Raw genomic sequence first — 14778 nt, 5'->3', positions numbered from 1 at the left:
GTGAAAACTAATATTTATATGCATTTTATGTAAATAGTCTGCTATACTATTATAAAGAGCTTGTAATTTAAATCAATGATATCAGAATTTCATCTTTCTTTTTGACCATATAAATAATATAATTCGTATCAAATGGCATATTTTTGGTCAGTTTGGATTTAAATAGAATATGAGCTCCATAACATCCTTCTTCATATTCTGTTCATGCTATATGAGTCACAAAAGCTATTGTTTCAAATGTTTCAAATGAAACTCAACAAAAACACATGCAAACATTTTTTTTTTCAGGGTTCTCAGTGTTAAGTAGCCTTTCTGCTATGCGGGTTCATTTTACAAGCTGGTTTAGTAGTAACAATGCAAAGAAAGTGAATGATGGGATATTGACCAAGCAGGGTTCTCATTTCACCTGGCAAGCAGACTGTGACTTAGGAGCAATGAGAGGTGCCGAACGCTCTGCAGAACACTTAGGGTCAAAGGTGGAGGTGAGTTCAGGCCTCAACTGGTGCTGGGCTGCCAAGGGTGAATGGATACGACCCCCCTGGTTCCTGTTTCATAAATTGATGTGAATTTGCTGCTTGAACAGAGAGCCAGGACCTTCCCCACGTCCGCTTGGGATGCCGAATTTTGTGAAAGAAACGTTGTCCAGGAGAAGTGCGTTGACGGCTTTGATTAGCTTTGAGTATCCAGGACCTTTTCAACCATTTCAATCTTGGTGCTCTGTAGACGGTCGCTGCTCTCCAAATGTACATACGAGCTGAGTGGAACAGATATTCAGGTATTCAGAGACAATGGGAAAGCGATAATGATGGCCGATAATAAAAAATCTCTTCCTCCACCGAGAGTCTTAAAACCTTTCAGTGCCTATCAAAATGGAAGCCTCCAATGGAAAGACAAAGGAAAAGAAAATAACATTGGTAAAGGTAGACAGTTTTCCTCAGCTGAGGAACACTGGGTCATATCATGCTGTGCTGCAACTTTTACATGTAGTGACATAGAAAGGCTGCCAATCCTATAGTAATGAAGGGGGAGGTAAATGGGGTTCTTCTAGGGCTGCATGATTAACTGAAATAAAACTGAAATCGCAATGTGTTTCAGTATGGTTTTCAAATCGCAAAGGCTGCATTTTAATTAAATAAATGTACGTGCTGCGTGTTTCAGAGTGAAGCACGGCACAGTGTTCATTTACACATGAGCAGCTCAAGATCCACCAGTGTTTTCAGTGTCTCGGTTCGTTGCTCCACACAAACTCCATCTCTGCATCTTCTCTGAGTTTGGGTCAACTCAATGTGCATTTGGAAACTAATCATATCCCAACTATCTTCCCAAACATGTAATAAAAAGTACTTATTGACCAAAGAGAAAATTTAACAGCTCTCTGTGGCTTTGCATCAAAATAAAGGTTTGATGGTTTGACATTTGAAAGTTAAGAAATTAAATATTAGTATTGTCATTTCAGAGTTTAAAATTAGAATTTTTTTAAAAATAGTTTTTAAGTCGAAGTACTAATAATAACACTAATACTAATTGTTATTATTATTATTAGTAGTAGTAGTAGTAAATAAAAACAAAAGAAATATTAATATTGCATTATGTATTTATTTTAGCCATAATGATTTATAATTGCATCATTTTGGCCAAATTGTACAGCCCTATACAGACAAGCACAGTAAACCTGGAATAAAAAAAAAAAAAAAAGCATTTTAAATTGCAATCGCAACTTTTATCAGAAAAAAACAAAATTACAGCTTTAGTGTCCCTTCCCTAAATTAGACTTTAAGAGCCCAGAACTGCTCAAATGTAAGCTTTTTTCCTTGCCATCAGATTGACCGCAATCATTTGAGATCCCATCTGGAACTCATCAGTCTGCCATTTGGAAATGGCCCAATCATAAAATTAAACTTTGGGATTACCAAAATTTAGAGAGCAACGCAAATAAAATTCACCCCGAGGCATGTGCACCGCGTCTCGGTTTCGTCAGATTTCATATTTCCGAGGAGTGGGTGGCACAGATCCCCGGAGGGGGAGGCTGGGCTCCCTCTTAACTCTGGAGCAATCTGGACACCTGACCAGTCGGCATTACAGGTTGTGTTTGTTTTACTTTGTACGGGAAAGCAAACAGGGCTCTTTTCTTCAGACGGCGTGGACTGAAATCTTTCTTAAATCTCTGGGTGGAAATGACAAAGCCAGCCCTTACCTTCCTGAGTGAGATTTGACCACCTGAAGAAACTCTCTACACCGCAAAATCTCCTCAACGTGCAATTATTCTGACATCATTTGGGACTGGAGGAAATCGCTAACTAGATCCATCAAATGCTCACCCATGTCCTTTAGCTACAGCAAGAGTCTCGCATTATAAGCCCAACCACATATGCAAATATCTGTCTCTAAATAAAACCTCCCAATTAAAACAAAACAGTTGCCATGCAACCACTGAGGTCAGCGAAAGTTTTGGAACGTGCCAGATTCTACCAAGACTGCGAAGGATGTAAAGTTTCCTCCACTCGTGACAGCTCCTCAGTGGGTCACTGGACCTGAATCTGGAATCAGTCAGTCGATGTGATTAGCAGACCTGACCTCGATCCGCTACCTGTCACTAGAGCTTTACGTTAGAGCCCAGAGAGAGGGCCGTTCTGAAAAACCTCAAAAGAGAATCACTCATCCATGGCTTACCGCACACTGGAAATAAGACTTCAGCCGTGTGACTGCCAAGCAGATAGCAGAAACAGCACCCTCTATGGGCAGATAGCAAAATGACTTTCTGAAAAGGCAAATTTAACACTATGAAAACATTAAAACCAGGGCTGTGTGTCATTCAGAATTGAACTGAGAATGACTTAATTTCCAATTCAAAAAGTTGCAAACTGGGTGAAGAACTGCAATTTGAAATTAAATTTAAAGTAGAACTAAAACTCAAAGATATTCACATAACTAATTTTAGTTTAGTAGACAGATAGAACGATAGATAGAATGATAGATGGAACGTTAGAACGACAGATAGAACGATAGATAAATAGATAGAAAGATAGATACAGACTGACCGACAGATAGACAGAGAGATAGATAGATAGATAGATAGATAGATATAGTTTGAGCTCTAATCTTAAAGCTTCTAAATACTACTGGAACCAATCTGGTCATGTGTCGATATCAAGCTTATGAACACTTCCTGTCCATCAATGATCACCAAAATAAAAGGACATCGGGTTAAATGACATCATGGTCTATATGGTTTTATCACAAATTTCCTATCAAAGTACGCGCTTTACCTCCTGTTGCACACTAAAAACACACATCTTTCGAAGCTACTGTGCAGGGTCTCAGTCTTTGAGAGCGGTAGCTGCTTGGCGGCAGGAAGCTGAAGTTGCGGCCAGGAGCCAGAGCCCCTTTTCCCCTTAATTCCACAATGTGTCTTCATTCATCTCGAAGAGCACATGGAAAAGCCATTGCGGGGGAAAAGCCCCTTCCTGCCGGCTCGGTCTCGGACAGACGCTGCACTCTCGCGTATTCCCTCTTCACTCGGCTAACAGGAAATAGCCCTTTATTACAAAGGGGGGACGTGAGGATGAAAAACAGGGGATTTAGAAGTCTGGAGTTTTATTTGTAGACAACTTGTGCTGAGAGCTGCGAAGGGACGGAAAAACAACCCAATCTGCCGTCTCCCGACAAGGGGGGCTAGTTTAGCGTACGCCAAACGTCCACGGGACCACCGCCTATCTGTACGGCGCATGCAGAGACGTCTGACAACACTGCAGAGATCAGGCCCACGAGACGAGAAGTAAAAGACAAGACTGACAAGCTAATGAGATTCACACCTTCTCATCTCCATCTGAGACAACTGAACGACCTGAAATGAGTGCAGATTATAAGAGAGGAGCCACCTGTAGATGACCGGAAACACTATTAGCAATGCATTTAACATTCAATAGTGAATGTAGGGTGGGACTTTATCTTAACCAGTGGGATAAGGAAAAGGTCCAGGATGCTAGAATAGTTGTCTAGTCGGTTGTTGAAGACTAGTAGACTGTTTCTATTATCCTGGTTGACTAGTTAGTTTCAGTTTTAATATTTTTAGCAGCAGTGATGTAAAGAGGATGAACTTCAAGTACATTTAAAAGCCATGAACACAACTTAACAGACAGGATTTTACAGTGCAAACTGCATGTTGTGTTTTAGTGTGCTAATAATCCAACTGCAATTTGTACAATGCAAGTAAATAAACAATTATTGGTACATCACGATGCAGCAATACTGCAATAATCAATTCACTTTTATCTATAGTTTTCAACTACGCGTATCATTTCAAAGCAAAACATATTTAATAATTGTTAACAAATGTTTTTAGATAAAAAAATATTTGGTTAAAGTTACAGTATGTTAGAGTTTGACAATGTTTTTGTAATTTCATCAATTTTGTAATCTTGTAAATGCTATTTTTGTTGATCAAAAAAAGTCAAGAAAAAAAATTTTAAGACTAAAATGAACAAAATGCTGACAATTTAATGGACATTTACATCAAAATATAACTATGACTAAAATATAAACCTATAAAAATTACTGTAAAACCATTGCAAGTACATTACTGCTTAAACTGACTCCTATGAGCAACGTTCCCATTCTTACGCATGATCTAGTTGTACAAGTGAAACCCTTATTTGTACTTTTATAACAATGATAAATACTGATTAAAGGACATTTACATCAAAATATAAAAACTATGACTGACTATAACCATAATTAACATTACAGCACAGTAAAATACTCTCCAAGAAGTTGCACCTAAATTCATCCAAAAAGTGGTGCTTTTGTAACAATTTAATTGACTTCAATAATAAATTTCAAGACAAATAACTGCTGAAACTGACTCATGAGCAACGTTTTCATTATTACACATAATTTGTAGTTGTACACATTAAACCCTTTTTATGCCCTTTTAAAATATCAATTTAATATTTAATGACTTCATAAATGTTTTAATTGTCAAATATTTTGTTAAAATGTATTTGTTTGTCATTTTGCACATCATTGTGAACTAAACTTATTTACACATAATAGTATAGGACTAAAATGAATGAATACTGCATGTCAAAATATTGACATTTTGATTAAAATATGAAAACTTAAAACTGTAAAAACCACATTTACAGCATAGCAAAACTCTCTCCAAGAAGTTGCATCTGTAAATTAATGAAAAAAACCCCCAGCACTTTTGTAACAAATTCATTGAGTTCAATAGACAAATCACCGTTGAAACTGACTCCTATGAGGAAGCCCCCTTTTTCTCTTTTACAATAACACTGATAAATGGTCCACAATAATACGAATGACATTTACGAACTAAGTAAATAAGCACAACTTTGATTTCATGTTGTCGTTAAACTAAAAGAACTAGAAACCTCCAAAGACAGAGAAATGCCAAAAATGTGAACTTCTACAAACAAAATGATGGTAGTCAGCGTTCCTGATGTGTTCTGAATGACTACGAAGGGGCATTAAAAAGTCACTCTGAAATCGGGGATCTACCCAAGAACAATAACACTTCTGCAAAACATTCCTGGTCGGTAGCAGATTGCCAAGAACAGTTTTGGATGGCTGCTGTGTTTAGGTTGTATGGCCTGGCAAATTATCCAGACCGTATTGTGCCAGGGTTCAACAGTTTTCAATGGAGCATGTAAATTAAAGAGCTGAAGAGGAATTCTTTAATGGTCCTACATGTAAATATGAGACATTACAGAGCTCCTTACTGCAGAGGTGCATCACGGCCTCCCCTCAAAAAAGCCAACAGAGACATTACAGAAATGTGGTAACGTCTGACAGGCATAAGGGAACAGTATCAAGTACTGCGGTTCAGACACTTCCAGCCTGAGGAACAGGACAAAAATCTTTTTCCTTTACATGAAACATTACACAACTAATCATATTACCCTCTACGGAACAATGAAGTAATCATGCCTGTGCAAACGTAGCAGAAAAAGCCACCGCTATATTTAGATTTACTTGAATCATCTTTAGTTTCCTTGTCATTCAGAAGTTATTAAATGTCATGTCATTCAAGAAACATCAATCATAGATTTCCATTATTACTCCTTGAAAGGAATAGTTCACCCAAAAATGAAAATCTGTTGAAAATTGTCTCACCCTCAAGCCATCCAAGATGTAGATGAGTTTGTTTCTTAATCAGAACAGATTTGGAGAAATTTAGCATTACATCACTTGCTCACCAATGGATCCTCTGCAGTGAATGGGTACCGTCAGAATGAGAGTCCAAACAGCTGATAAAAACATCACAATAATCCGCAAGACTCCAGACCATCAATTAAAGGCAGGGTAGGTGATTTGGTTAAAAAACATTTTTGTTATTCTGGTTGAAAGTCTCTTCACATCCTGATAGCAATCACTAAGTATTTATATCTATTTATATCATCTGTGGAAGGCGTAGGACCATAAAATGTTCGACCAATCAGATTATTCGGTCCGAACATTACGATAGGCTGTCCTACCTGCCTGTCAAAGGATGTATTTGCATAATACATGTAATAATTTGTATAATAACTGCCTACCCTACCTTTAACATCTTGTGAACTGAAAACTGTGTGTTTGTAAGGAACAAATTCATCATTAAGACGTTTTTCAAATTTTGAACAATTGCTTCCGGCTAAAATGCGAGGCCTCCATTCATAATATTGCTTTCTCTAGTGAAAAGGTCATCTTGTCTGAATCAGGAGAGACATATGCACAGATCAGGCACAGTTTTTGAGAGAAACCAGTCTAAGACAGTTCTAAACAAATATGTTTGTGAATTTTGATGTGAGAGGACAACAGGGGATGGACCTTTTCACTGGAAGAAGAGTTTTTATGGACTATGGAACAGAAGCGATGGTTCCTAATGCATTAATAATGGATTTGTTTCTTTACAAACAAGCATCTTTTTTGCTTCACAAGACATTAATTGATGGACTGGAGTGGTGTGGATTACTTGTTACTTGCAGATTATTGTGATGTTTCATCAGCTGCTTGGATTCTCATTCTGACGGCACCCATTCACTGCAGAAGATCCGCTGATGAGCAAGTGATGTAATGCTAAATTTCTCCAAATCTATTCTGATGAAGAAACAAACTCATCTACACATTGGACGGCCTGAGAGTAAATTTTCAACAATTTTTCAGTTTTGGGTGAACTATTCCTCTAAAGGTACACTAAAGTGTGACTTTGACCTCAGCTATCATTACCTAGACTAAGAAACCTGAATAAAACTAAGAAAGTGCACGAAACGTGAAACTACGCATTCCTGCCATTTAGTTTTTTTGTGACTGGTAAGCTGGTATTTCACACAGTTTGTTCAAAAAGAGTCCAAAATTCCCTTAAGCAGTCAAATTATGCATTTGTTATGCATCCAAATAAAAGTCAAAAGAGTTGAAAGTCAAATGGCCATCTGGAAACAAATGATAGGAGGACAGCATGCAAAGGACACATCGCAACAGATGCAGGTGCACCAACACCTGGACACAATGGTGATATTCAGACTTGCTGAACTGGAAACTGGAATTTAATGGAAATAAGAGTTGAGCACAAAAAACATTTCCATGGATTTTCAGTGACCTGAAACGAAGAAACACATCGAACATCCAACAGTCTGAGACCAGTAGTGAACTACTCTTTTCAAATTGATTACAAGTGATGTTAGAAGTTTGTGTGAACACCTCCATTGACACATTTAATTACAGCGCCACTGGAGCTGACATCAACAAAACCTAATGATTATGTTTTTCAGCATAATTTGAAATTATCCAAAAAGCATTTTTTTCTTAAAGTGCAGAATCTTAAATATTTCTCATTTAAAATCTATCAAAATATTTTAAATCCAAAAACCTAGCTAATTTCTTTGTCAAATTAGACACTTTTTTTCCTACAAAAATGGTATTATCACTATTGCACTACCATAATAAATGAACATTGCATCTCCTTCAAACAATGGAAGAAACTTTGTGTTATGCCAGTGGTGGCCAATATCACATTACCACAGTTTTGTAGTTTTTGTAGCATTGTAACTAGGGCTGAGCGATATAGCGAAAAAATTTATCAACGATATAATGTTTCATATCGTTCGGTATCTATAATTATTGATATTTTTTATAACCTTTTTTAAACAAAGAGCAATAGAATTTTTTTATTTTTTATTTAACCACTGTATTTTTTAATTAACCCAATTTATTGAGAAAAAAAACCTAATATTTTTTGTTTTAACAATCAAACACAAAATAAAAATTAAACGTATCTAATTCGTTTCAAATGCAGATTAAATAGGTTTTAAGGAAACTTTTGTCTTGTCTCCCGAGGCCACAGGAGGGCGCAATGAACAAAATAATGCAGCACATTTAAATTAACGCATGGAAGTAACTCCATAAAAAAAACGTGCATTACAATTAACTCATAAAAATAAAATATAATTTCTTAAATTGCATAAACAATTATGAACAAAACAGCATTTATGCATTGCTTAATCCAAAGAGCCGAAGCGCCATTCACACAAATTGTATTTAAAAATATGAGACGCAGTGAAAAGGAATAGACCTCCACAAATTCGTGACGTGTTTTCTAAAAGTTTAAACTGTTTTAACTTTGCATGGCTACATCTCTTGTGTGAGACGCGAGTGCAGCAGTCATATTTGTCCGTCTAAAAAATGCGCTGAATATGTGTTCTATGTGAATGGCTTGGTTTCGGTTTTAACCATAGACTGTATAAAAACCGGTTTTCACCTAATCAAGACCTTCTCCGCATTGAGCTTCTATATTTCTCTAATATTTTGAATGAATAACGCAGCAGTGGCGCGTCTCGTGGCCTAGACTAACAAAACATTAAAATGCAACAACGCCACTTACATCACCGCATCTCGTGCGCCACCGATGACGCTCCCTAACGCACACCTAACATTGCAAATGTTTATTTTAAATTCAACTAATATTCATTCTTTATTTACAATCTCCTCATCACAGGCAGGCACAGCACTCATTTCAGCATGTGTTTGTGTGTGCTGTCTGCGTCACTCATAGCACGTGCCTATATCGTGCGCTATATCGAACATTTTTTCTATCGTAATCGAAGAAGGTGTACCGTCGATAAATATCGATACCGTTTTATCGCCCAGGCCTAATTGTAACTATGATATTTTGGTGAAAACTAAATTTACCACAGTACATTTTAAAAGGCAGTGTTGTCTTTAAATCCCTCCCAGCCATGGACAGCTGTGGAAAAACAGCTTTCAAACAAAATCTGACTCAGAGTTATGAGATGTTGTTTGTTCTGACATGGGAAGAGCTTGTCCTGGTCTGGATGATGAACAGATTCTTACCTCCTCATCAGACGTGTCGTGTTCATACTCGTCCACCTGAGAGGAAATCTGGAGGCCGCTGTCTCTGTCGGACGCAACACTTTCCTCTCCTCCCTCCTTCCCTGCAGCTTTCTTCTTTTTCTTCTTTTCTTTTGAATGTTGGCCATCAGTCTGTAGAAACAAAATAAACAACAACATTAGCTGTGATCAAAATCTTAGATTATGTATTCAAACATGGACAAATATTTTCTATAAACAGTATTAAATTAATTATAAAAACTAAAAATCTAAGAAAAAATTGCCTCAAAAGATTTTTTGAGTGAATCCCATATTTAATCCAATCCCAGTAAAGTAGTTTTTTTTGGTACATTTCTTGAATTTTTTCCCATAGCAGTTAAATTCACATTTGTAATGTGAAAAAAAACACTTTTATTTAGTAGTGTTAATTGTCTAAATTCATGGTAGAAACAAAATAAACAACAACTTTAGCTGTGATCAATATCTTATATTTTGTATTCAAACATGGACAAATATTTTCTATAAACAGTATTAAATGAAAAACTATTATAAAAACTAAAAATCTAAGAAAAAATTGCCTCAAAAGATTTTTGGAGTGAATCCCATATTTAATCCAATCCCAGTAAAGTAGTTTTTTTTGGTACATTTCTTGAATTTTTTCCCATAGCAGTTAAATTCACATTTGTAATGTGAAAAAAAACACTTTTATTTAGTAGTGTTAATTGTCTAAATTCATGCATTTATACACCAAATAATAGTATTTGTATATTATTTTGTATAATATTTATATTACAAATGACCAAAAAAAGAATCTCATATTTTGTCCAACCCCAACAATGCTTTTTTTTTTTTAGTCACTGTGGTTTTCTTTTTCCATACCAATTAAATTCACATTTATAATGTGATAAAAAGGTTTTCTCAGTTTCAAATCTAAAATTAATTTAATCTATTTATACACTAAATTGCTGTATTTTTTGTACTATCTTTATGCAGATTAATAAAATTAAAATTGTATTACATTAATTTACATAAAAAAAATAACTGAACAAAAAAAATGAAGCAAGAAAAACTTGAATTAAAAAAACAAAAAAATGTGAATTAATAAAAACAAAAGTTGCAGTACACCATAATCAGTACAAGTCGCATTATTTACATTGTTCTGTGTCTAGTATTATACCTTGCATAATTGTATGCAACTAATGTAATTAAGTTATATTGTAATGCAACAAGTACTAGTTATTAGCACAGCAATAGTATGCAACTAGTATGTACCAGGGTTATTATAGCTAACTAAAACCATAAAAATCGTTTTTGTTACGTGAAGTAAAATAAATGTTAACTGAAATAAAATATGAAAAAAAAGCTTATTTTATTTCAGCAAGTTGCCAAAGCAACATTTCATTTTTTCATTTAGTTTGACTTAATGTCCAAAAAGAACAAACTATTTTTTTTTAAATTATAATAAAATAGTCATACTGGAGGTATGTATGATGCACTGTGCTTAATTGTCATTAAAAAAAACCTAAACCATGCAAAAATTGTGTATATAAAGCTTATAATATTTTATTTCTACAAAATTAACTAAAATGAATATATGAACCGTTTTCAATCTCAAGTTTTCCATTTTTAAGCATGCAAGTACACGTAGCCAGTTATTTCATGTGTTGTAGAAAAACATACTTCCGTACAGCATTTTCCAGACCCTGTCTTTTATGGCAGCATGACAGGCTACATGTTTCAGGTATACAGTTTATTTCATTTCATGCACAAACGTCCTCAGCGTGATTTACACATGTGCCGTTGAAAAGCAGTCATCAGAACCTCACATCCTGCCCGAGATGCCGGGACAGTGGGGATGAAAGCTTGCAGTACCGCCTGTTATTTACCACAGCCCATCAGTCACGAAAAGGCCAAACAGACTGAAAAGCTCCTAACAGGGTCGAGAGGAAGAGCAGCTTTGAGCTGCCGCGTCTCCCACGAGCCCGAGATGGGGCAGGTGAGCAACCTGTGCTGATTTACGGCTCCTTAACGTCCCGCTATCTCTTGGACTGCAGAGCTAAGTGAAACACTTCCTCCCTGAAGCCCAGTTAAATCCACATCAAGACGCTCGAGCCCCGAGTTCCTGAGTGCCTCGTGCAGCCCAAGGGACGGCCAATTTTTCCGCTAGTGCTGAAGATCTAAAAACAAGCTGAAACAGAGTTTTGGAAAAGAAGGGTTGGGGGTCTGACACCGGTTGTTCTGAATCATTAAACCGCAGGCCAAATCAGGACGTGACCTGTTAGGATGAGCAGCCATATCAAATGTTTTCACAATGCATTTGCTGCCAATACAAAATTGTGAGTATCACGAGGACTTGTCACGTTTCTGTGTCATTCTTCCAGTCGATTCTTCCTTGCATTGCAATTTGTAAGTATAAAAACATTAAAACAGATGTTTTAAGTGTCCCTGATTCTAACAAACAACAATGAATAAATTCAAACTGTCTGTTGATCCATGAACTCCAATACAATGATTAATTTGCAAAACTCTGGATGGTTTAGTCACTTTGTTATATTGCATATATATGAAACACTATCATTAGCAAGTTTTTTTTTAATGATATTCATACTTTTATTCATCAAGGATTGGTCAAACGTGACAGTAAAGAGATTCAAAGACTTTCTATTCATCAAAGAACCCTAAAAAGAATTGTTTATAATTAATAATAATAAATGCTTCTTGATCGTCAAATAAGCATATTAAAATGACACTGAAGACTGGGGTAATGGCTACTGAAAATTCAGCTTTGCCATCACAGGAATTAATTACATTTTAAAATATATTCAAAATGAAAACAATTATTTAAAATTTCACAATATTACATTTTTTTTTTTTTACTGTATTTTGATCAAATAAATGCAGCCTTGGGGAGAACAAAAACATTTTTAAAAACATCTCACAATGGTGTAGGGCTATTACAACGCTTAACCTAAAATGTATTTGTACTGAGCACTGTTTGTGCACATAAATTAAAAAAAATTATAAAACACTATTTATTGCATGTGTTGATTTAATTAAACTGTGAAAAACACCTTAATTACCGAGATTTTATTGCATATTTCTTTTTTTAATAAATATTCTGACTCTTACAACAATACTACACTACAAATAAAATTTCAGATAAAGATAGATTAAAGCTCAGAAGAGATAAAAGCTGAAAATTATTAGATTAGGATATTATTTAGCTAAATATCACCCAGGCCTAATCTGCCAATGCGCTCGAATTCAATTTCACAACTAACCAGACGGTCAAGGATCCGAACACACTCGTTTCTATTGCAAGAGTCTGGTAATAAAAGAAGGATGTGGGGGCAGAGAAATGGTCTTTAGACAGATGATTTGACCAGATGACGTTTGAGTGGCCAGACAGAACAGAAGAGCTCACGCGGTGTGGATTTGCATTAAAAACAAGCTCTTCACGACGTCTGGCCAGTCGACCGCAAAACCGACGTGGACTGAAGATGCTGCCTGCAAATCAAATGACGAAGCTGCGAATGACACACGAATCAGATGGAGAAATGAACGCACTGACAGGCTATTGGAGCTATTAAATATTTTAAAATCGCACACACACTCCACGTATGTTTGCACAATAACGTGTTTTTAATGTCTGTTGGCGGACCGTCCCGGGTTCCGCTCCGAAAGCCTCAAGTCGCTCATTATTCCGCTTGCTTCCTCGGAACTGCGGTTGAGTTATTGAGTGAGTTGCGGATGGAACAACCCGACGCCACTCATCAACATTCACGCTAATACTTAATTAAGACCGTGGCCTCTCAATTAAACGCCTCAGGATCCGCATCCCCCCATCTGGCCCTCGCAAGACCTCGGAGGAGCAAGTCACATGTGTTAGAGATGGAAGCGGACCAGTCGTGTCTGGAGCTCGCGTCAAGCGTTGGCGTATGCCATAGCGAGAAAGAAAGTTTCAAGGTAAGACGAGCCCCTCCGGTCTCTTACGCCCCCGTCCCGATGTCATCTCCCACCCCCTCACGTGGCGCGAGTGCGGCCGCTGCTGGATCAGACACACGGCTGCAGGGGTGGCGGGAATTCTCCAGGGAATCATAACGTCTCCAGCAGCCGCATTAACTTCTGCCTGGTGTGCATCACTCAGAGCCGCGATCAGTCTCTTTTAGAAGACCCGCAACAAAAGAGCACAGGAAAAAACACGCCAGGGGGGCGGATTAAAAAGTTGAGACAGGAACAATACGTCCCACGGTCTCCTCTGCAACTCCAGACAGAGATTTCAAAGCTGTGAATTTGATAGTGTCCCGCGGTAAGTCGGACACATCCGCTGGAGCGCCACACTTTGGCCTGGTCTGAACCTCACACTGTAGGTGCTGTTGATCCTGACAAATGAGAGCAGAAAGATCTGGAGGAACTCCATACGATTCTGCGCACATGTAAAGGGCCTAATGCTACACTAGCAGAACAAAACAGGCCAGTTATTATCCGCAGCCTATCATTTACCAATTCACCAAAACATGAATTAAAAAAGAAAAGAAAATGCTGTTGACAAGGCTGTTGGTAGATTGCAACTGTAAAATTATTATTTACAAAAATTCCAAGAACATCATGCATTCTACAATACATGCCAGTCAAAGGAGACAAGCAATATGTAGCTTCCTCGGAACTGCGGTTGAGTTATTGAGTGAGTTGCGGATGGAACAACCCGACGCCACTCATCAACATTCACGCTAATACTTAATTAAGACCGTGGCCTCTCAATTAAACGCCTCAGGATCTGCATCCCCCCATCTGGCCCTCGCAAGACCTCGGAGGAGCAAGTCACATGTGTTAGAGATGGAAGCGGACCAGTCGTGTCTGGAGCTCGCGTCAAGCGTAGGCGTATGCCATAGCGAGAAAGAAAGTTTCAAGGTAAGACGAGCCCCTCCGGTCTCTTACGCCCCCGTCCCGATGTCATCTCCCACCCCCTCACGTGGCGCGAGCGCGGCCGCTGCTGGATCAGACACACGGCTGCAGGGGCGGCGGGAATTCTCCAGGGAATCATAACGTCTCCAGCAGCCGCATTAACTTCTGCCTGGTGTGCATCACTCAGAGCCGCGATCAGTCTCTTTTAGAAGACCCGCAACAAAAGAGCACAGGAAAAAACACGCCAGGGGGGCGGATTAAAAAGTTGAGACAGGAACAATACGTCCCACGGTCTCCTCTGCAACTCCAGACAGAGATTTCAAAGCTGTGAATTTGATAGTGTCCCGCGGTAAGTCGGACACATCCGCTGGAGCGCCACACTTTGGCCTGGTCTGAACCTCACACTGTAGGTGCTGTTGATCCTGACAAATGAGAGCAGAAAGATCTGGAGGAACTCCATACGATTCTGCGCACATGTAAAGGGCCTAATGCTACACTAGCAGAACAAAACAGGCCAGTTATTATCCG

The 14778-nt window shown here is 37.8% G+C and overlaps 1 protein-coding gene across 1 annotated transcript in view; it reads right to left on the bottom strand.

Annotated features, from left to right (window-relative positions):
* Positions 1 to 14778, bottom strand: part of LOC107559671 (ribosome biogenesis protein bop1-like) — an 84453-nt gene that overhangs the window by 60047 nt on the left and 9628 nt on the right. Inside the window, exon 2 of the mRNA XM_016243571.1 lies at positions 9349 to 9498. Coding sequence (XP_016099057.1) covers positions 9349 to 9498 — 150 coding nt within the window. The remainder of the gene's footprint in view (positions 1 to 9348; positions 9499 to 14778) is intronic.

Source organism: Sinocyclocheilus grahami, unplaced genomic scaffold (assembly GCF_001515645.1).
Source record: "Sinocyclocheilus grahami isolate Dianchi unplaced genomic scaffold, SAMN03320097.WGS_v1.1 scaffold695.1, whole genome shotgun sequence".
Taxonomy (NCBI): Eukaryota; Metazoa; Chordata; class Actinopteri; order Cypriniformes; family Cyprinidae; genus Sinocyclocheilus; species Sinocyclocheilus grahami.
The sequence above is the reverse complement of the archived record's forward strand: the minus strand, read 5'-3'. Positions and strand labels throughout refer to the sequence as shown.